This window comes from Lates calcarifer, linkage group LG21, assembly GCF_001640805.2.
Source record: "Lates calcarifer isolate ASB-BC8 linkage group LG21, TLL_Latcal_v3, whole genome shotgun sequence".
Classification (NCBI taxonomy): Eukaryota; Metazoa; Chordata; class Actinopteri; family Centropomidae; genus Lates; species Lates calcarifer.
The window spans coordinates 12,136,777-12,160,759 of NC_066853.1; the positions used below are offsets into that span (position 1 = coordinate 12,136,777).

Consider the following 23,983-nt stretch of genomic DNA (forward strand, 5'->3'; position numbering starts at 1 on the left):
TGTTATTTACAGCATAGAGAATTTACATTAAAAAAAAAGCTTTCGAATAAACAAACAGTCCCCATATAAAATGTTGTGGTGAACATGTTGGCTGCTTTTATCTTCAAAGTGAGAAACAATAACCTCATTTATTTTCTGTGTCACTGAAAAATCAATTGGAATATAATTGGCAACATAATTGTGAACAGTGACCGGTCAAAGTGTCACTGACATCTAAGGAAAAGTCACTGACACTATATGGTTTGGTCAATTCCCTAAAGAACGTGTGCAGGGTACACATATTGATTGAATCCCAAATGTGAGGTTGATTACTTGATGATTACTGTTGTAGACTACTCATGATTTATTATTGATAATGCACTCCCTTATTTTTAGGTTGGTCTGCGGAGACATGGATATCTTCATGGATGAGGATTTCAGTGCGTCAGGTAACACCAGCCATGAAACAGGACAAGAAAAACTAGAAGGCGGCAGAAGCCAAGGACTCAACCACAGTGACCCCCTGGACATGTTCATAGGCATGGAGCTCCTCCTTCGTTTCAAACCTCTCTTCCTACCTCTCTACTGCCTAGTAGTGGTCGTGGCTGGTGTTGGGAACTCTTTCCTGTTGGCTTGCATCTTGGCTGACAAGAAACTCCACAATGCCACCAACTTTTTCATCGGTAACTTAGCAGCAGGAGACCTGCTGATGTGTTTGAGCTGCGTTCCACTGACTGTGTCTTATGCCTTTGACAGCCATGGCTGGGCTTTTGGGAGGCCCCTATGCCACCTGGTCCCTTTGCTGCAGTGTGCCACAGTGTTTGCTTCAGTGCTTTCACTCACTGCTATTGCTGTGGACCGCTATGTTGTCGTAGGTAAGAGACCTATCATTATTTTTAGTGATTAGGGATCACTTTTATATTTGTGTTAAGGCAAAAAGGTTTGAGGGCATCTTTAAATCCACTATGTGAAGGATCTGAAAATGTGTTTCGTGGGCACCATGTGGTGCTGATATCAGAAAAGACACTGTAGTAAAGCTCCCCTCTCAGATCCAACCTGGTGACACTGAGGTGAAAGGGCTACACCGGTTTTCACCAGGGTTACTTCATTTTTCTAAACCTTGTGCCCTCTGATTAACTTAAACAATATTTTAATCCCACGTCTATACATAGTGGCTTTATTTATACTAGGTCTGTATTTTTTTCCTTTCTGTCTCAGCTCACCCAATACGGAGGAGGATCTCTGTGTGGGGCTGTGGTGCAGTGACTCTGGGTGTCTGGCTTTTATCCTTGGCCCTGGCTGCGCCCCCGTCTCTCTACACACGTTACCTGGACCTGCGACCGACTGGTGTCGACTTGGTAGTGTGTGAGGAATTCTGGCCAAATAGCGGCAATCTGCGGCTCATCTATTCCTGCTTCAGTCTTATAACATCCTATATGGTCCCACTGCTGTCAGTCAGTGTGTCCTACTGTGCTATCACTGTCAGCCTGAAACGCTATTCAATCCCTGGGGAGCCATCGAACAGCCAGCAGCGCTGGGGCCAAAGGAGGAAGAAGACCTTCTCTCTGCTGGTGGCCTCAGTGCTGGCCTTCGCTCTGTGTTGGCTGCCTCTTCAGGTGAGTCTAAGACTCTGTTAGATCCAAAATCGAAGCCAAATTGTGAGCCATTCTTAGCTGGAAAATCCATCTCTCTTGTTCCTAAACTGTTCAGTTCAGAAGGATTTGAGGATGATCTTGCTTTGGCAGAGACTTAGGAGGAAGATCAAGTTTACATTCATTCATAGTAATATTTTAGCAAATCAGAAACTTGACAGCAGTGAAGTAATAAAAGAGTGAAGCTTTAACTGTCCATGAGATGATTAGATTTTACACATCATTAGCCACTGAAGCTCATCATTGGGTAATTGTGTCCACAAAACCAACATTACCTCCACAATGAGCCATGCAAAAGGCTATATATAAACTGTATAATATATCCTACATTGTTAAAATATATTTTTACTGCAAGGCTTTTGCATAGCCATGCATGGGTTTCCTTGTCGTAAGGTATGGCATTTGTTGTGTTTAGTGAAACATGCCAAAATGAGCAAGAGGAAAAATTTCTAATGTTATAAATTGTAGCCTGCATATTGTAGATTTGGTGAAATGGGCCTTGACTATGAGATTTTAAAGTCGTTTCATGGAGTAATTTTAGTATTAGTATTTTAGTATTAACATTCAACCTACATTTTATAAATCCTGTACTTGATGTATTTTTGTATTATTAGAATTCATTGTGGATTCAGTGCAGTTACAAGTATTTCCATGTCACTGTGTAGGTGCTGAACCTGTTGGTGGACCTGGACCCAGACTTCCACATCATAGGGAAGCGCTACATAAACGTCATACAAGTCTGCTGCCATTTAGTAGCTATGAGCTCTGCGTGTTACAACCCCTTCATCTATGCCTCATTGCACAGCAAGGTGCGCATGCACCTGAAGGGCTACCTCTGTCCTTGTCGCAGTCGTCAGAGGGCCATGGTGGAGAGAGCAACATCCAGGAGCTGATTTCCAACTATGCCTGCAACAATACAGCTGTTTTATTAGCTCTTGACATCAGACCACCATCTTTATTTACATGCTAACACCTGAACTCCTAACACCGTTGTTAATGAAAATATCACAGCCCCAGAACATACATCTATACCAGTTTCTCCACAATTTTCCAGCATTTTGTGACTTAAAGACATTTGGTCCTCACTTGTACAGTGTCACCAGAGGCAGTGCTAAATATGGTAACTTATGACAAACAGGCAAAGGTGCAGATCCAGTCTGCAGTTTAATATTGTGATGAGGAAGATTAAGCCATCTATTCAGATCCCAGTGTTTTTCTTGGACGGCCGAGCTGCTGGCAGTGACACTAAGCAGATCCTGCAGCTTTAAAAAGACCAGCAGGGGCATAAACAGACCCTTAGGCAGAGGGGCTTTGTAGCAGACTCATGCTTGAGGCTGAGACAAGGGGTGGTTACACTTGTTACAGGGTCTGGTTATACTTGAACAGTAAGCGCTTGACTTCAGGGGAGCTGACCGAGCAATGAACTCTTCTCAGCAGCCTTGGATTACAGACCAAGAAGAGGACATGTGCAAAATACTCAATGTGATTGTTTCATTTTTCTGCTGGTACTGAATATCTGTGCTTCAAAATCTTATTCTTAATATCAATTATGTCTCTCTTGAATTACATCTCCCACATTATTTTAGATTTGTTGTGTTGGAATACACATTGCCTGCTATTTTTAGTGTCATCATGTTGTGTCTCTATGATTTGGCTACGCAGTTCAACTTTGTAGATAAATAACTTTGTGTTTGTGCGTACAGATGTAGGGGTTCACAGTTTGTGTGGATGTGGGTTGAAAAGATCAATATATACAGCAGCGGGAGATGAAATCTGAAGCTTATGCGACACCTTCACACCCCTATTCGTAAAATTTAATCAGTGCCACATTCACAACAGTGTTACCTGATGAACAAAGTCTCATTGCCTTGGCTCTGTCTGGAAAACAAGATTGGCACAATGATCAACTTAATATTCAGAGCATGAACGGTAAAGTCACCCATAAGCATCACTGAGCTGATGCCACTCCTGTTGCGTTTCCATCAAGTATGATTAATGCTTTCTTTGTTTGTCAAAGCTGGGGTATCAAGTCAATTTTTTGACTCCTGTTAAAAGAGCTGGCTAATGTGATCTAAATTACATTTAAGCGGCATTAATTCTGTTCACTTACAGAGTCAGAGAGCTACAGTTGTCATTATTATTGCTGCCGATAATAAAAAAGGATATGTTTTTTCTGCTATTAACTGGAAGGGTTGTAACAATGCATTACGCACAATAGAAGTATCATAGTACAGGGCAGATTGTCCATTAGCAAACCAAATGAGTCCATTCAAAAATGCCATTTGTTCAGTCAGTCTACTGGCAGCGGCTAAAATATCAAGTGTAGCTTTGGTGAAAGCTAATAAGCCCCACCTTCCCAGCTAATGCTACCAATGCCAACAGTCACTGTTTAACAATGAGATTACTTTGCTCTCTGTTGCTGGTTGGTCTCTCTGAGTGAACCTTGAGACTGCATTCAGCTCTATCCAATAATGTTTGATGTGAAATGATTTTTGTCTCAGTGCTCATTCTGTTTGTCAGAGTTATAGTTTTGGGAGGACAGTTGTTTTAAAATGTGATTTTCACCTTCGTCCAGTCCCCTAAAGCAAGGCACAGGTCATTGTTATAGCCCCTACTATTTCTGCATGACATTAAATATTAATGGCTAAACAAACAGCAATCAGAGTTTGAGTTGGAGAAAAATCATCTTATTTATGATTATTTATCATCAGTTATCATTATCTTATTTATCATCTTATAAGAGTTTAACACTCGGCTACAACTTTGTAGGTGTAACTGGATCAGATTTGACTATGACGATAACACGAGCGAACAAACTCACCCCTGTCATCACATTTTGACTCAAACATTGCCACATCCTGATTGCTGCATGGACTCTTTTCTCCATGGTAAAACCATCATTTGCACTATTTTTCATGAGTTGGACAGAGGCTGTCATTTCAATGTAAGAGTATATTGTAGTTGTACAGTGCTGCCTGTTAATAAAGGAATGGCTCACCACAAACTGCAGTCTTGTAATTATACGGGCACAGCAAGTCAAAACACTGAATGATGACATGAAATTTGTGTGTCAGTTGCAGTAGATTTGTTTCAGCCATCTCCAAAACTACAGAATATAGATGACAAAATGAACAAAGAGCAAACATCTTGTGCAGTGTAATCAAAGACAAGTTATTACACTGTGGGTGTAATCTAACAGTCCAATCTGTCCAATCTAACAGTATTATTCTTCTGCCTCTAACAGTAACAAGCAGATGATGCCTTCATACTAAGCTGTCAAAAATCTTGTTAATACCAGCTTGTCATGAATGCAAAGAGCACTTAAAAAACACAATAAAGACTGAATACGAACAGGGGGAAAAAACACGATGCTCAAGATGTAGAGATGATACTTTGCCATTTTTGAATTCTAAAAATGGGATATTTGAAGATTTCTCATGGCCACTTCAGTTGTTTGGATAAGGCTATAGAGCTGCACCAATTCATCTGCTTCATATTACAATACATGGTAATATGTAATATGCAAACTTTAATGTTGCAGCTGACACAAGGGATGGGTGGATTCTAGACCTGTTTATATAAACACACTAAGCTCCTTATTTTAGAAGTGTTTGTCCCTCAGGCCGACAGACAGATTTCACATTAAATCACCTTAAATAATGGGCTGTGGCAAGCTGTCACAGTGAAGTTAATGGGGTGAAGTGTTAAATGTAAATAACAATATTGAAAATATCCTGCAGGCAGTTAAGTTGAGTAGACTAAACCATAAGATTACCACCATGAATGGAAGTTGGGTATTGTTAAAACAGTGCAGATATTGATCCTTATGTTAATCCTTTCAAACACTTTCAAAACGAACAAAAAGAAGAATAAAGTTTGGATAAATATAACTGGTACTGATAGTTGCCCTAAAAAACTGACACCAGTATACTGGTTATTGTTCATTTTTCCTGTTTCTAAATGCGTGTTAGTTGACTCAAAGGAAAGACTATTAAGAAGAATATTGTGGCTGTGTCTGTTGCATGAGTGTGCAAGCACAGTGATGCCAAAAAGAGGATGTGAAAACCACAAACAAAAGTCATTATAAGCATTATTTTAAGGCAAGTGTAAAAAAAGTTAGTTGTTAGTTCATGTCTGTGAATTAAAATGTCTGTGCCTTTATTTTGTAACTTTTGAACTACGTTACTTTTTACATGTCCTAAATGACAGACTGAATTCATGTTTCTGAGGTGACATGAATAGAAAAATGCAAAAAATATATGTATATATATATATATATATATATATATATATATATATATATATAGGGGTGCTAGTCCATTCAGATGGGCGGTGCAAACAAAGTATACACTCCCTGGCCCCTTTAGGTACAACTATATAATCTAATGCAAGAACAATAGCTCTGCTGCATAAAGTCAGTCAAGACTGAACATTATCATCTTTGTAAAGGTAGAATGAATGTCTAAACTGTTGTATTGGATTGCAGTAGATAGATTTTTACCAAGGTACCTAACCAACTTAGAAACCCTTCTCTTATTGTACTTTTGTTAGTTACAGTAAATAGTGAAAATTAAATATCCGGCCTATTGTGTTGCTAATGAAATTCCAAATCTAATGATAAGCCACTTTGGGTTTTGTGGTTCAGAAATGCATTGAGTCTTGGACAAATTGAGTTTGCTCATTAAGACTTGCTGTTTCATTAAAGACATACTTAATAACACAAAGAGCAGCAGGAGAGCACCAGTCCAATAGAAATATTAACTGATTAGCAGTGATTGCTCATTATGGTAGAGGAAATTATTTTCTATTGAGTACTGTTTTGTATGTGTCACAATACTCAACTCAGTACTAAAATAACCCAGTCTAAGAATAGCTTGTCTATATAATGCATTTAGACCAGCCCTGCATTATGAGGCTATGAATCAGAACAGCTAATCAATGAAACCATATTGATTTCACATGGAGTCTGGCTACAGCCTGACTTCGCTCATTAAAAGCTGAATCTAGAGAAAATGGATCTGTAATACATTAGGCCTAATGCCACCAGATGATGGACTGCAGCTTCGGGTAATTTCTTTAAACTTGACTGCATTTCGCAAATATGGTGTCAAATCATTTTTTCAAGTAGCTTCTTCAGATTGCCTCAAGCTTTGACTGGTAGGAGAATTGAGGTAAAATAATAATAAGAGAAAAACATCTTTGGGGAACCTTTCATCAATTCACATGAATATGAGTTTTTTTTCCATCTCTCTCTCTCCTTCTCTCTCTCTCTCTCTCTCCACCCATCTATCTATCTGATAGGGCAGATGAAACATTGCCAGATGTGGCTTACCTCAAAAGGCTGGCATTATTCTGTATTTTCCTCTCTGTCAACAAATCCCATGAGAGGACCAAAACCAACAATGCATTAGTCCACCTCTCAATAAAATGTCCCTGAACTGTCTGGAACCCATTTGTCACTACTGGAAATATAAATTTCTTTTGGTCACAAATATACAGTACCTTCATTTAAAAAGGCAAAGTCATTTCATCATGTAAATTGGCACTGTAGTTTTTAGCAACATTACTCAAAAAGGAGTAAATGTTGCATTTGTCATAGGGACCATTTTCAGCTGGGGATGAACTCATATGATGTTTTTGTGAGTATTTCCAGCAGCAGATGGTGTATTTATCTTTTTGTGGGATTTGTTGACAAGAAGAAAAACATAGAATATCACCAGCTTAAGTATTAAAGACTAAGCAAGAACAGCAACCTGATCTCTTAAAAAAAAAAAAAAATCAATGTATTAAGGGAACATTTTAATGAAAGTATCAACAAAGTCATAAAATGTCACCGAAATTTTCACTGACAATATATTTCACCGGTGAACATAACCCAGCCAGCAATCTCGTCTCCACTAATATCCACTAAAATGAAGTGAATGACTAACATTTTCAGGAGACGGGACTGCTGTGTACCATCTGCAGACCCAGAAGTCAGCACTATAGGCTTTTAAAGAGAGGGAACTGCATGTACAAACTTCAACAACCTCAGGGTACGCACTGCTTATATGCCAAGTGCTCAGCTGGTGATGTATCGATGCACACTACAAAGTGCTCCACTGATGCATGAGGGAGCTACTGCATGAATAATGGACAAAGTATAAAACAAAGAAGTCTTAATGTTGTCGATTCGCAGGCACAAGCTCTCTCTCTTTTCTCTTTCTCTCATTTGTTACCTGTCTCCCACACACACACACACACACACACACACACACACACACAGGTCTCCTGATTGCAGCCTTTGCCTACTTGGCAAATCTCTGGTTTTATAATTACCTTTATGTGCAGTGATGGCTAAGTGCTTAGATGTATGGGGCTTATCATTCCCCAAGCCCTTCTCTCTCTGTGGAGATGTTTAAAATGCCAACTGTAAAACCAATGACCTCATATGTTCTGCGTTGCTTAAACAAGCCTAAAAGCGAAGCGGCTGGTCGAAACCACTGGTTTATTTGGTTTTTACATTAGACACATTTCAGTCAGACACCGAGGACACATGGTCATGCTAATAAATTCTTTTCATGGCATGCTTTGTGGTTAATGCACTTTTAGCTATACCAGGGTCACACAATCACAGTCACAGCATCCTTGTATGGATTGGAGGGAAAACATAAGGGCTCTTCAACTCTGTTGGTGTCCATCCACAAACCAGAAGTGGCTGCAGCTGAAGAACTCTTGGGAGAGCAGGACCCGGGACTACAATCCAATTACAGAGCTCTGAGATGCATGTTATTCATCCTCCTCCTCTACACTGTCCAGGATATGATGGAGAAAAAATAAATAGATAAAGATGGCAATCTGGTTCTCTCAAAGGATATCTGATTCTATACGTGGAGGGTTGATTATGGGATGCTGGCTACATGATCCTGCTACATATGTGCTAACACTGGAGATGCAGACATGACTTTAAGCAGTATTATGTATAATCACGTACATGTATGCACATGCACACACATGCATGCATAGAATATACAGATGCTCTTGTCCACACACCTACAGCTTAGTTTCATATTAAATTATTATTTAACTTTGCTCTGTTGTATGAAGTCAGAGCACAGTCCTCAGTCTGTGACCTGCCAGCCCTCTTCCAGCACATTTTCAACTCCTCCCAGACCCCGTTACTGACCAGCACATACAGCACGGGGTCCACCACACTGTTCAGACTGGACAGCGCCAGCGTGCACGAGAAATAGAAGTGCATTGTTTCTTCAAATTTGCAATAACTACCTTCGGGAGAAGTGTTCTCGCTGAGATAGAAGACTAGCGAGCGAGCGAGCAGGAGAATGTGATATGGTGCAAAGCAAAATGAGAAGATCCCAATCACCCCGAAGGACAGCAGCCGGACCTTCCTCTTGGCCTGGGTGCTCAGGCCGGGACTCTGGCCCACGGTGGCCAGCACTCTCCAATAGCTCAACGCCAACACCAGCAGGGGCAGCAGGAAGCCGACACCCACCCTGATCAGGTTAAACAAGGCGACAGGCCGCTGCATGGGGTACGTCTCATAACACCGGTCGTTGCTGTTCTCCCCATCGTGGGCGTCTGTCAGGTTGTCATTGACCAGCACCAAGACATGCAGCACCACCACTACGATATAAACAGTGGCACACTGGACCCAGGCGTACCTTGACGTACGGTGGGTCTTGGAGCGGAGCGGGTACGTGACCACCAGGCAGCGGTCCACTGAGATACAGCAGAGGAGGAAGATGCTGATGTACATGTTGGAGTAGTAGAAGAAGCCTGCTACACTGCAGGAGGTAACACCTAACTTCCATTTGTGGTCCTGGTTGTAATAATTGATCCAAAGGGGCATGGTGAAGATGAAAAGTATGTCAGAGAAGGACAGGTTGAGCAGGAAGATGCCCAAAATGTTTTGTCGCCGCATTTGTTGCCATATGGGGCCCAGAGTCAGTACATTGAAGGTCAAACCAATAATAAAAACCAGGATGTAAACAGACATCAGGAGGTCGCTGATGGCGCTCTTCTCGATTGTAACACATGTTGCGTTTGTGGTTGTCGTCGGTGTGACTGAAACGTTCATTGTTCCTTCAGTTTTCTGTCACTTCCCTGGTTAGAAATTCACCTGCAAGCAGGAAAAATGTTAGTCAGTTTGATTGAGTAAAAGTGACACAGGCAACATGAGCTTACACCTACAATGCCTTAAAATTCAAAGTAGAGAGTGGACATCTTGTATCCCCTCATCCTATTTCATGGATCGGTGACCTCAGGAGAGAAAATCTTGTGGTAGTTCCCTGATGCCTCTGAATGTGAAGCAGTCTGGCTTGAAGTTTCCCCCCACTAGCGAGGATACAGGCTTAGTCATGCTCCCTGATGATAACAGCTTGCACCCACAGTTCTAATAGAAAGTGAGATTGCCAAAAGTCCCTCCTTATTGCCTCAACTGCTCTGTGTGGAGAAAACATATCATGCATTTCTTCATAAATGTCCTGGTTTTATGGAAACTGAAAGCATTAAGGAACTAACGCATCATATCAGATGAATTAGATGTAGAAACCCTCCACTCCCAACCCCTCAAGCCAATCACTTTATTTCATGTTAAATTTAGCTTTTTTGTTAAATTGTCTATAAATTGCTGCACTTGTTGCCCTGTGTGGTCTAAATCTCAGTGGCAGGCAGGGGCAGCACCAACTGACCTGGCCAAGTGAGCATTTGCATTTTACTGTGATCAGCACTTCATACAACTTAAGTCCAATTTGTCTGAGTAATAACAAATAGTGATTCTGTGAGAACAAAACAACCCAAAGTCAGACTCAGCCAGTTCATTTAAATGTACAGAGTGTTGGTCCAGTTTAATGTCTGATATAACAGTCATCAGCAGAACTGGGTTGCTCAAGCATCCCTCCCAGAGACATTTACACAGAATGAGTAATGTGAACTCCCTGAACTATACGAATTAATCAATTAATTCCCTTCCTGATTTACACTGTAGATGCACAGCCGGACCCGGTCTGTCGCTGAGCTGTGGGTGTGATTCCTGCCTGTTAGGCGGGCACATCCCAGATATTAGTCTGTGTTGCTTCCTGTTCAAAATGTTCTGGTGCTGAAATGATACAGAGAGGCCAAAAACACCGCCAGCACTGCTGAATGTCACCAGAAAATGAGAACTGATGAAATCCCCAATCATTTCCTACAAAGACAATATATGGTCGCTATTTTTCTGTAAAGTGACCTTAAGAGTCCTCAAAGGCTTTTTTTTTTTTAAGTCAGAAGACAAGGCCTAGTGCGATTTCCGTGAATCTAGGAAGATACGTGTGAAGATTAAAAAACTGATCACAGTAAAGAAACCATTCTTCAGGTGCTCTTAGGCACGTTGGACGTACCCAGAGACCCCTGAAAGACAGACTGAGTAAACATAGATAATCCCATGGTGTGACATCTTGCTGAACATCATGTGCACTCCAATTTGAGATCCTAATATGTACAGGTGTGAATGAGGACACAGATTATGAAACGTTCCTGTAAACAACATTCACACTTATACTTACTGACGGAACAACATTATGTTGAGTAATATGACTTGCAAAGTTTCATTATTTCTTTTCTACTTTTCACTTTTAATGACATCAATGTGTCTGTTACAGATGTGTGATAGAGACTTATGTTCTGAGAAACTGCTATTTCCGGTGTATTGTCTGTAAAGAGTACCAGGTGATAAACAGTCTGTTTTTACTGTCTCCACCCAGTGAAGTTGAAACCAGTAAGTGTTTCAAGTAATTTGCTCAGCTGAAAAAAGACTTTTCATATATCTCCTCTACTTGCGTTTGAAGAGCATTTTCTTTACTGTGATTTTAAAAAAAAAAGAAAAGAAAAGGTTTTTATATATAGATTTCATCCCATCTCTCTATCTCACTGAGATTTCAGCAACAGGAAATAAACCTTGGTTCTGTATCTCTGTGGCATCGATGTTTGTTTGCTCTCTACATTTTGTTCTATCACTCAGGCTCTGCCCTGGTGGCTCAGGAAGCATCTAATGCCATTATCGTCTGGACAGAGATAGGCTGTCCTGTCCAAACTCAATAATGGAGAAGCCATTTAGAGTCAGACCGTCTTCAGTGAATGATAATGTGCGACTGCATGAGTGTGTGTCTTTGTGTGTGTGTGTGTGTGGTAATGGGTTTGATTTAATGGATTATTCATAAAATTTTTTGAACGGTCTGGGTTTGGAAACTTCAATGATTGTGGTAACGGGAAGTTTTGCCCATGAATCTACCTTTTCTAAAATTATTCATAGGCAGCTGTTTACTCATCAGTCTGACTGCTATGACTAACCACACGTTGGTCTTCCCCTCTTACTGACAATAGGGCAGAACTGTAAAAGCTTTGTTCTGTTTACTTCTTGCTTCCTTTCTTTTTCCACTAGTCTACAGGTTTTCAGCTTCTCGTGCATTTTTCACACGTAAACTGTTATGTTTTGTCACCCAGATCCAATGCAGGCCTATTTTACACATCTGGTCCAAGTCTCAGTCTGTCCTTGCACCCACTCTTCTGAGTCAACTATGCATTTGTTAATATCATGAGCTGAACTAAGCCTAGTTGCTATTACACAGACATCACCAGTGAGGCTTTACAAGAGCAAAACCTCAGCCTTTTTTCCCTAAGAGGAAGAATGTGCTGCTTGCCAAACCTCCTTTTCCAAACAGAATATGAAATATGTTTTACAGTTTCCCTCCCTAATTCCAAGGCAGCATTTCAAAAGTGTCATAGTCCACCTGCTCTGTATATTCTGAATTTCAACTATTCTTGTCAAGCAGTTTCTCTGCTGCTACACTATACAATCTCCTGTTGTGGTGACCACCGCTGGGAGAGCCGCAGAAAACATTTAATCCTGCAGAGAATCAACATTTCTAGCCCTAATTATTTTTTCTGACTCACACAGCCTCAAGCATGCCATCTTTCCCTTGACAGCAGTCCACCAGGGGAAGAAGAAGAAAACGAGAAAACTAGCAAGGAAAATGAGGTTTCAAAAATAAGTTATTACCTCTAACAACCTGCTTGCAAAACATTTAAAGAAAAGAAATGTCTCAGATTTTTAACCTTTTCACTGTCACTTAAGTGATGGTGAAAAGTGTCAAAAGTCCTGGTATAATTTCCAGACATTTTACATTCAGAACTGTGATCAAGGATTATCTCACCTGTTGTTTTTGCTAAGAGGTGTGTCTTGATTGTGAAAGAAAGTTGTCCACTGGGTGAAGAGTCTCAGCCACATTCCAGGGCTGTTTCAAATTTGGAGCAGGGTTCAGTCCAGGAGGGCCAGAGGACGCGCTTCACAGCTGCTGACACGCAGCCAAGCCACTACAGTACCACATGGTGCTCTCAAATGATTACTACTCTAGATAATCATCAGCCAATACAATAACTACACAGTGCAGGAGCTTTTCTCCGCTCTGGTTGAGATGATTTGCCGTTGACAGCCAGAGTTGAAATGTCAGCAGGGAGCGTGGAGAAGGGGTGAGACGAAGTACAAAAAGGGGAAGACACATGTAGGAGGAGGGAGGTTTGGCTTTGCACACGTGCACAGAGGAAGTAGACTTCAGGGGTGGGGAAAAACACTAGACTGTGATAGAACAGATAGTGTATGATGCAGATGTGAAGACCTCTGATCTCTGAGAGACAGAGAGATAGAGACACAAAAATGAGGTCTGTACTTAAAGGAAGTGGAAATTCTGTGGCCAGACAGCTTCGTTAAGTCACATACCACAAGCTTTAATTTCCCTATTTTACTTTAGTACCTTTATAAGTTATGTCCTATGATTACAAGTGTAAATGTAAATGATAGTGAGGCCATTTTCACTTATTTGAAAGTCCCCTCTCTTCACCATCTTTCTCCCTCCACCTAAATTCCTTAGACGCAGAGTTAGCGTTTATCACCTTTCAGTATGACTCTGTGCACGAAAACTGAAGCGCTCAAATCACTTCACTGCTAAATGCAGGGGAGGTTAAGAGGAGAGGTGTGACCAATTTTCATCTCTGTGCCAGGCATGAACTGTGTGGTATGAACCATGTGGTTTTCAGAGACAGTGTTTTAACCAGAACAACCCTGCGTCATCACGGTATCTGAGGCTCGTGCTTATGTTTATGAAAAGGACCTGTGATGGATGCCTGCAGCCTATCTGCTAATGTGTTGAGTAAACATTTACACCAGATGTGAATGCTGTGCATTTTCCTATGAGCAGGAATGCATACCTGAGGTCAGTTTCACAAATAGCAGCGAGAGGGGAAGAGGAAGATTAGAAAGAGGAAATGCCAACTATTTGTTGCCAGTTAAGTAATCTAAAAGGGGCTTTCTAAGCTCCACTGCCCCTCATCAATCACCTTTTCTTTCTCAGTCCATAGAAGCCAAGTGACTGTTTCACATTGTGGCTCTATCATATTCGTGATGAATCTAATAAAAATGCAAAAGCAGGATGTTGTTATATATATTTGTGGGTACCTGGATGTATGCTTATCTAACAGTTTTAGTGTTCAGAGTGCGTGATAATCAAAGATGTCTGCAGAACTTTATGAGATGTATTAAATCCACTCCAACTGTCTGGAAACAGTATGAATCAGAGGGCGAATTCTTTTAAGGAACACCTTAATAGGTGTGAGCTCAACCCTGGAGCAACTTGTAGAAACCTCTTTTATGCAAGAGGTTCCAGCAGCCTGTACTGGTCGAATCAAGTAGGTATTTTCCAAACTTGCAGCCTTTATAGTGCTTTCTTTGAAATAAATTATTGCATGGTTACAGTGTAGTTTGTGTGCTCAAACCTCAAGGGAGACATCCTCAACTGGAAATGACATCATAAGTATGACTAGGAACAGGAAGCAGAGGCACTGTAGGAAGATGAAGATACAGTACAGTGAAAAGTTTGCAATATTCTGAGCAAAGCCTACATTGCGTGTTTCTCATTGTAAAGTACTTTTGCTTCTGCTTCTAGAGCTTATATTATACTTGTTCTGTTGTACACAATAATGCATAACAATTACAACCTTTTATACAACCATTTAAATCTATAATCCAACAATATAAAAAAAAAAAACACTGCCTTATTAGCCATGCCTTGCATTGTAATGTTGTATGCTTTCAAATCAATAGCAAAACTGCAGTCAGTTGTGGTCTGTGGTCTCACATTCTGGTAGGTTGCCACACCTTCCTCTTTTAAAAAAAGCCCCCCTCACATGACAGGGTTTAACAGTGTAATTTGTTGGTAGAAATTTAGTGGTAGCTCTAAATTCAAGAGAGGTGAAGTGAGCTAATGTTCTCATGACATGAACCTGTGAAAGTTGCCTCTCACACGTTCTCTTTTTTTTTTCCTTCCTGAGAATGAAGGTGACGTTTAAAAACCAAAAGAGAACAAGGCAACGTGTATTTCAGTTAATCTTCTAGAAGCACTTTCCTCATTTAATACCCTGAATGCTGAACTCATTGAGCACTTCGCCTCCTTTCCCACTACACGTTGAAACACAGTGTCGTACATACATATTTACATATTTGTGAGAAATGACGTTTTGCAGTCATGCTACTTTGAAACCACAGAGCGCTATTAGAAACAGGACCAGCTAACAAGAGACTCGCCACAAATACCAGAAGTACTTTACACCATGTACAGACTTTTCATAAGAGTTTAATTTTTGCAAAAACAGACTACAACAAGCTGCAAAACAAGTTCTGGTGTACCTTTTGGTTTTGCATCGGCCTAACAACCGGAATTGCTCAGTAATTTTCTGTCATTTTTGCAAATTGTTGGACACAGTTGAGTTATTTCCTTTTAAAGTGTATTATGCCACAGTGCAAGGGCAAACTCAGCAGCTGGCATAGCCTCTTAATGTACTTAGTGGTCAAACTGCAGGTCATTGGCTCGGCAGTCACAACAGCTGATGAGGAGAGTGCATTCAGAATTTTGTGATCATGTTACACAATTACAAACTAAACATCCTTCGGAGCTCGGGAGGTTTTTGTTTTGTTACTGACTGCCTTTCAGTTGATGGTTATCTCAGGAAACAGGATTACTGAGTCCCCCCGATAATGAGTAAAAACCCAGGAGCATTTTATCTACTTTTGGGGAATCAAAGAGTTATTTCCTGTCAACATTGTCAACAGTTTAATTAATCCTGTTTCATAACACATGCAACATAAGAACATATTACATAAAACAACAGACAAATTCATAGAGCACTGTAGATCTTAGTGGTTTTACTCTAAATGGTAATTCAGGGCGACATATAACTGTAACTCATGGCTGTTAGCTTTATTTGTTACAAGAGTACTTGCGCCTCAGATAACATACGGCCTGCTCTCTCTGATGAAAGTTCAGCTATATGATAAGAACACTTGGATAATAACCTCTTGAGCACACAACCAATTGAAGTTAGATGAAAATATCATTTTTAGCACGGACTTTATTAATACAGATATGTTCTCAACAACCCCAAACCCTGCTGGCAAAAATCAATTGGCTTAGCGTTGTGTGTGTGTGTGTGTGTGTGTGTGTGTGTGTGTGGGTACGTGTGTGTGTATAAACGGCACTGAAGCTGACAAGAAATGAGCACTGGGAGGTCTCAGAGGTTTAGATGACAAAATACTGGCTACGGAAAAAAGTAATCAAAAGCTCTTTCTGTCGAGAAGCTGCACTAAATCAATAAAACGTCAAAGTTAACATTTCAACTCCAAGCACTTTCATTTACAAGATAATCTGGTGATACTATTTTTCTTATTGTCAACCAAAACCAACAATAAACTGATCCTACTAAGAAGTATTATCTGTGTAGCCAAACTCTGATATAGTTTGTTCCTCATTCAGTCATTGAGTTACACTGTTGTCCAAAAACTCAAAAACACATTGTTGAGCATTGGGTGCTATGCTCCTTCATTAACATGAACATGGCCACTGCAGTTTATTTTGAGTCAGCACACCTTTCAGTGAGCTGCGAGAAATACAAATGTGTATTATTCCACTCCTGAATAGTCTCCAACAAATGTGCTCTTAACTCCTGTTTGGAGACTGTCATCTCATAAAGACTGTGTGAGCACTTATTACAACCCATAGTTTTCCTGTTAGGTGACCTCTAGCCTACACAGTAATTAGAGTAAATTATGATGGAAGTGAAGAAGGAAGTCAAGTGACTTGGAGTGATAAAGTCCACAATAGGAGACGGAGGTCAGGGTGTTATGATGAGCCAAGAGAATACAGAACGTTCACACAGGAGACCACTGTTTGCTTCCCCTGTGAATCTGAAAGTTAACGTGTTCTTTCAATCGCCTTAACCACATCTTTTACCATGATGACAGCAGTCCTCTAACCTTAAATGATACTTTCCATAAACTAAACTAACCAACAACCAACATGTTTATTTATGCTGGAGGGTTATTTAGGTTCAAGCCCCCAGTGCTCTACAAGGGCTTACAAGATAATACTTACATTACCTTCTAAAGCAAGAGAAAACAAAAATAAAGGAAGCCAATATGTGATACTGTATAGTATGTTACAAACATTATACCAGATAGAAACCAAACAAATGAAGTAGACAACGCTCTCATACTTTGACGACAAGCATTTAAAAAATTTTTTTTTAGCTATGTCACATGTCTCGTGTGTGAACTTGTGCTGTAATCTACATTCATCTGTCATATATCAAGCAGACTGGGATGCCCAGCAGACATTTTCAAGAAACATTTAACTTGAAGATCACAATAAAAAGGACAGTAGGAGAATAGAAAATGCATTTCATTTTCAGACACTTTCTATCCTCCTCTGGGACAAGATGGAAGCATCCAGTTTCCACAGCCAAAGGCAGGATGCCAGCTCTTAACTGAACACAAACAGACCACTGAGCTCTGGGCAGGTTCAGGGTGATATATTGCCCAGGATTGTAAGCATGCACAGTATGTTCTCAGTTTTGGTTCACTTAGCAGAAACTCTAAGTAACATTAAGTAACATTACAATCAACTTATTTCTGAATATGTACTATAGATCATATTTAGAGAGTGACTGCAAGTTACTTTACACATGGATAGATTTTTAAGCATCATGTATCATCAAACATATTAATTAATCTATCCCACGATCCTGGACTGTCACCTTTTGCCTCACTTCACGTGGCTCCAATCTCATATCACTGCACACTGAGAGTTTTATACACTTCTTGTTTGTCTACAACAATGCCAGATCACCTGCTGACAATCCAAGACAGGGCGGACACAAGTGGAACGAAATGGCAATTCAGTCTGATCACAGATTGGGCTTTGCTGCTCTAATTTGTCAGGTGAATCTTTTTTGTCTTTAATGTTTATAATATCTTATATATATATATTGCAACTGTTGCATCAATTGTGGTCATTCAGTTAAAAACTGAAGCCATCCACAAAAGTCGAAAGCATCATTCAGACCAGACAGGGTGCATCGCTGCTTTCTGTGGGGAGCTTTGTCCAGTCATCCTCCTCTCCTGGAGAATTAGTTGACCATTTCTTTTTGCCATATTTGGATAAAGCTAAACAGAGACCTAAGTGCTGGTGCCAGGTACAAGTCTCTCTGTCTGAGGTTTGACTCTGTCTCGTTTGCTTACTAAGTGAAAGGTCTCCATTGCCATTTGTCAGTGCAAAGACAGTAGCGTGGAGAAGTGTTGCTGATGGGATGGCGACAAACCTGCCCACCCTCGAAAGAAATAAAAGGAGACAGAAAGAGAAAAAGAGTGTATCATTTGGCATCGTTTGGCAATGATGATGGATGTGGTGTAGGAGGAACAAGGGTGCACTCTCACCAGAGTAGCTGGCTGGAGTGTGCTCATCACAGAATGGAAAACAATTCACTCTCTTCGCCTCTATAGCCACAGGATCCTCTTGAGTGCCACTCAGTCTGTGAGGTGTAATATGTTAAAAACTACCTTTGTCCTCTGACAGCTGTGAGTATTTTTTTTGTGTATGTGTTTACATTAATGCATAAATCCATCATATATTGAGACTGTGTCGCATGCATCCACATGAGCGCATCCTTGAAATTCTGTATCACCCCTAGTGTCAGTTCATTTAGGCATAAATTACAGTCGGTGTATCTGGGATAATCTGCTGTTCTTCAGAGAAGGAAAAAAATAAGAGTTTGCCAAAGTAATTTATTGCTGCTGCGCAAGTGGCACTTATTCTTTTGTTATTCAAAGCATGTCTTTGCTGCCATAGGAAACCTGAGTGATGGTAATGGTCCTTGCATCTTAAATATATTACTGAGAAAAAGCAAAAAGCGTGTATGTGACTGACAGGCATTTTAGTAGGTGATCATCATCGCATATACACGCCTGCTGAGATCTGTGTGAGTTTTCTCTTGAGAAAGATGGACAATACAATTTCTAGGGAACAGCTACGCACAGATGAACGACACAATAAATAAAACTTCCAAGACAAAAAGAATATTGTTCAAGGTTTGTATTATCTGTTACAAAGGCTAGGATCATCCTTCAAACATGTTTTACACAGTCTACACATATTTGACAACTACATAAAGTTCAGGTTACACATGTATATAATAGACCATCATAACTACAGTATGTTTTATATTGTATCTGAATAATTCTACTTCACAGAAACATGCAACATATTGACATGACAGGTAGTCAATAATTGAACTACATACGCTCTGCAAAATCTAGTTTAGTAACCCAAGCTGTCCATCCACGCACTCAAATCACAGGGAGAGGTCTACTCTTGCTAAAAATAGATGACCACCTATCTTCTCATCACAAACATTATGTGAGTCCTATATACAGACATCTGAGGACGTGTTATTCACCATTTAAATACTCAACTGCTTTATTTCAGACATGGGTGAAAGTGGGTGATTCAACACAATGGAGGCAATTTTTGCCATTCAGGAACAGCTACCCGGGCTAATGTTGTATAATGTGTCAGCTACAAGTAGAGACATCTTACGCAACACTTTAAAAACTGTCTGTTCATGGCAGGTAATAAGCAGCCCTGACGCTGAAGTTCATTTAAAACCGCAATGCCATCTTTAATCGCATACATTTTCTAAGAGTCTATTGTGGTTCGAAACTCTAGCAGTAATTACTGGAGGATTTGCTGTCGCCAGATCAATACTTTTCAGCTTTCACTACAGGACATGAATTTATGGGAATGCATTTGTGAATACAAATGGGCTTTGATGCCATGCCTGCGCATTAGTTGTTACCAGCACAGAGGAAGTGTTTTGTCACTGAAAAGAGATTAAACCTGTTTTGAAGACATAAAAGGGCCTGTAATTCCAGTCAGTCCAATTAAATGCATTATAATGTTTCTTCTTTCTTCATTTTTAAATGGGAGGCGGTTATATTTTAAATATAAACTCCTACTTGTTTACAGAAATACAGTGAAAACCACACCTACACCCAATTCTTATCTTGATTGCTTCTGGCAGAAAGCTATTCCCTACTTCACCTTAAAGCATTTTGGGGCAAAAGAGAGAAACATGCTGGGGTTGTGATTTTTTCTGAGGGGTAAATTATGATTTAAAGTTTGACTCCACTTTTATCTGCCAAGACTCCCTTGGTCAGCTGCACAAAGGATGTGAAAGAGAGTCAAGCAGTTTTCATCATGTTCAAAGTTTAGTTGAACATTTAAAAAGATGAAAGAGGACCCTTCACGGCAGAGGTAAATGATTAGAAGAAAAATTTAATGACCTCTGTCTGGAGGCGAGAAATTGGATTTCTTGCTGTAGAAGTGAGTGCTGGCACACTGCAGATGTCGTGCTGTGAAAATCTAAACAGCTGGACACTACTTTCACTAGAACCAGGTGATTGTTTGCAACTTCGTGTCTCTTTCAGACACCAGGTTGACCTTCTCATTCCTCCCTCTCCCTTCTTTCCTCCTTCCTAAATGACCTTGAGTCATCTGTCAGAGGATGCTGACCCTCTCAGTGAGGCCTTGCACATCTGCGTCCTCCCCGCCCTCCTCGTCATCAGAGCCCAGCGCAGGAGGGGGAGGCACAAGGTGAGCGGGGTAAGGCAGAGTGTGTTCACGGGCGAACATTTGCCAGCGGCTGTCATCACTCTCATGCGTGATGTAACGCTCGCCGAGTTTACTTTCCAGTTCCCGCAGGTCCAGCCACGTCTGATAGTCCTGAGAAATGAGATACGGGAATACACGCAGGGATGAAATTTCAGTTTTAGGAGCCTTGAAATTAGATCAAAGTTAAAGGGGCTTTTATGGGTTTATAGCGCAACATCCAGTAATCACTTCAGGTTGTTTGTGTGTGTGTGAATGCAAGGACACGCGCGCGCACACACAAACACACACACACAAACAACCTGTTTCTGAGCAAATTAAAAATTAAACTTTCATCCAAGTTAGCGCTGCTGTGACATTGAATTTAATTAACCATGGACATTCAAGAGAACAAAAGCAACAACAACAGCAGTGAACTGTTTTGAACCTATAAAGAAATCTGTCTGTTTTTCCACTGCTGAGCATTTTGTTTTGAAAGAGACATTTAAGAATTCATTTTCATGGCTAATCCATTGTCTACAGTTCTATAAAGTTCCAAAATATCAGCCTTGAGCAGCCGCTTTCTGCTTGTTTATGAGTGCGGAGTCCTCTTGTTCATATTTGCCATTAATGGCTTTTAATGGGCATATATTTTATTGAGGGATTTGCAGAAGAAAAAAGGTGAAGTTCTTGTGAAATATCGCAGTCTCCAGGAAAAGATGCTGCTTCCTGGACTTTAGGGATTATTATTATTAGGGATTCATGACTGTACTGGCAGTGTGATAAAATAGTGTTAAGCAGACTTTAAATCATGTTCTTTTTTCATACATTGCTGTATTAAACTGTGTATGCTTCAGTGTGTGTAGTAGTTGCTGTACACTACCTGTAAGTACGCATGGCTGAGACTCTTGTCCACGCTATAGCGTTTCCTCATCTTAACTTGCAGCAGGTTGTTGATCAAGTCGATTGCTGGAATCAGGTATAAATTGTCAATTTACATTAAAAAGAGCATAAAGTCATGCATGAACATGCTAGCTGCACCTGAACGATTCTGTTCTTGCATATAGTTGTGGTAAAAATACAATACAGTGAACAGGAGCCATGTTTGACTGAATCATCGTGATGCAGATTATGCAATGTCAGTACTAAGCGCGTTATGACAGATCAAAGGCATTACTTCAAAATCTATTGTGAAATATAAAAAGTATTTGTGTGTAATGGTTTGTAACGCTTTGATGGTTCTGGTTAACCTACATCATCAGTCATCCACTTATCAGGTACACCTACTATAGATAACACCAGTGCAGTCTATTACAACAGTCCTGCAGTAAATCCCACCTTTTGTTTTTTGTCTAAGCTGGTTTAGAACACAAACTATCTCTTTCTCTAAGTCTCCTGTCATCCCTCGCTCTCTGTGTTTACCATCACTGGAGATCTGTTTCCAGGGGTTGGGAGGGTACATGAAGGCTGCATTGTGGATCTGGTCGTTGATGTCTTCATCCTCATTAAACGGAAAAGTCCCACTTAGGCTCACATACATAATGACGCCGACTGACCACATGTCCAACGAGCGGTTATAGCCCTGGTTGAGCAGAACCTCAGGGGCCAGGTAGGCCGGGGTCCCAACCACAGAGCGGCGAAAAGACTTCTCACCAATAATACGGGCAAAGCCAAAGTCACACAATTTCACCTGAGTGAAAGAAATCGTGAGAAAAAGTATGGAATAAGTCAGGTAGCTTTTTGGGGGGTACAAGTATTGATAACAAAAAGGGGAATTCTGAAATAGATAGAATAGAAAGCATGTCTGAGGGATTGCACTTTGAGTTCTTCAAATTGCTATTTTCAGAATATGAAAACCATAACTGCTGCATGTGGGAATGACTTTCAGTGTGTGTATGTGTATGTTTGTCCGTGTCTGTACCTGTGGGAAGGGATCGGCAGAGGCAAGCAGCACGTTCTCTGGTTTCAGATCACAGTGAACGATGTTTTTAAAGTGCAGATGTCTCAGTGCTGCAAGTATCTGCACAAATGCATACGCACACCCACAACCACACAAACAGGATATGGGTCAGTCAAACGTAAGTATAAAGCCACATATAAACGGTTGAATGAGTTACAATACATTAAATAGAAACAATGATGGCCTGATCAGCACACCACACAAAGTGTGCAACAAGACATTGCAGCATCAGGATGTCATTGTCAGCTGTGTTTCACATGTATAACAACAACAGGTACGCTTTCAGCATCGTGGTATACGCTGTACCACACACACTGTACACACGGCAAATCCCTTCTTTGCTCGACAGCATACAAACCTGTGTGATGAGGAACTTAGTGAGCCTCTCAGGCAATCTGCCTTTCTCACTGGAGAGGATCATCTCCAGCATGTCACCATGTAGTTTCTCCATCACCACAAACACTTTCTCTGGGGTCTCGAACATACACTCCAGATTCACAATGCCCAGGTGACGTAAACTCTGGGGGAGCGATGAGAGAGGAGGAGGAGAGAGGGGAAAGAGAGACCGAGACAGACAGTTTCAGCGTATAACAGAAAACCACAGAAGAGAAATGTGAAACGTGGCAAGGGGAACGGAAAACGGAAAACGGCTATGCTCCAAAAATAGCTCAAAAGGTTCTTATTAATATGATTCAGAGGGGCATCACCTCTAAAAATGTGTTTCACTTGAAACTGTAGAGATGAAGGGGAAATTGGGTCCTCTAATAACAGAGTTGTAAACATGTTTATACAGTAACTAAACAGACCACTGTATCTCTGTCACCATCTGCTGGTGCTTAAATGTACCCTGCATGTAACATGTACTCCCATACTTTCTGTTCTGTTTAATCTTAACTGTATAGACAACAGTATTAACAGTATTATTGTTGATGTATGTGGTTAACAGTATGTTAACCAAATAAGTTGTTGTTTATATGTAGTTTTGTTCACAGTCCTCCTGGCTTTTGAAGTGTGAGAAATAGATCTGAATTTGGAATTACCCCTCTTTCTACAGCAATGCTTTATGTAAATATAAAGTACTGAAATTGGTTTAGAAAGTGCTCCCAAAGGTAATTGAATTATTACGTTGTATCAGCTGGAACATTTAATGCAAATATCATAAATACCACACAGCCTGGACTCATGTGTCCCAGATTGATTTTCTGGGGGCTTTTATACTGTAATCCTTTTCAAAAATGGTCCACATTCAGACACTGAACCATCTGTTCCTGAAGTAACCACAGAGAGAACTTTTTGTTTAATGTACTTCCTTAGAAATGAGTTATGCGGGGATTTTTGGAAAATTATTGAGACTCACAGTCCAGCTGAGTCAGTACAGACATTATCAA

General features: G+C 40.5%; 3 protein-coding genes across 5 annotated transcripts in view; 1 reads left to right on the forward strand and 2 right to left on the reverse strand.

Annotated features, from left to right (window-relative positions):
• The first annotated feature begins 245 nt into the window (after positions 1–245).
• Positions 246–4,046, forward strand: si:dkey-202l22.3 (7 transmembrane receptor domain-containing protein). Its single transcript, XM_018702081.2, has 3 exons — positions 246–854; positions 1,198–1,595; positions 2,297–4,046. Exons 1-3 carry the CDS (start codon positions 356–358, stop codon positions 2,522–2,524), a joined length of 1,125 nt encoding a protein of 374 aa, XP_018557597.2. The 5' UTR covers positions 246–355; the 3' UTR covers positions 2,525–4,046.
• Positions 4,047–8,099: 4,053 nt separating this feature from the next.
• gpr184 (G protein-coupled receptor 184) lies at positions 8,100–13,155 on the reverse strand. Of its 2 annotated transcripts, XM_018702085.2 has the most exons (3): positions 12,821–13,155; positions 8,898–9,750; positions 8,100–8,421 (listed from the first exon to the last, which is right to left on the reverse strand). In XM_018702085.2, exons 2-3 carry the CDS (start codon positions 9,706–9,708, stop codon positions 8,417–8,419), a joined length of 816 nt encoding a protein of 271 aa, XP_018557601.1. In that variant the 5' UTR covers positions 9,709–9,750; positions 12,821–13,155; the 3' UTR covers positions 8,100–8,416. The 2 variants fall into 2 exon arrangements, with proteins under 2 accessions (XP_018557601.1, XP_018557600.1); XM_018702084.2 differs by having other exon boundaries at positions 8,100–9,750.
• A 5,911-nt stretch (positions 13,156–19,066) lies between these two features.
• Positions 19,067–23,983, reverse strand: part of prkd2 (protein kinase D2) — a 33,334-nt gene continuing 28,417 nt past the window's right edge. For both annotated transcript variants that reach the window (XM_018702078.2, XM_018702077.2), the window contains 5 exons: positions 22,954–23,115; positions 22,557–22,655; positions 22,058–22,325; positions 21,519–21,604; positions 19,067–20,770 (listed from right to left, as the gene is read on the reverse strand). In XM_018702078.2, coding sequence (XP_018557594.1) covers positions 20,546–20,770; positions 21,519–21,604; positions 22,058–22,325; positions 22,557–22,655; positions 22,954–23,115 — 840 coding nt within the window. In that variant the 3' untranslated portion in view covers positions 19,067–20,545. The remainder of the gene's footprint in view (positions 20,771–21,518; positions 21,605–22,057; positions 22,326–22,556; positions 22,656–22,953; positions 23,116–23,983) is intronic.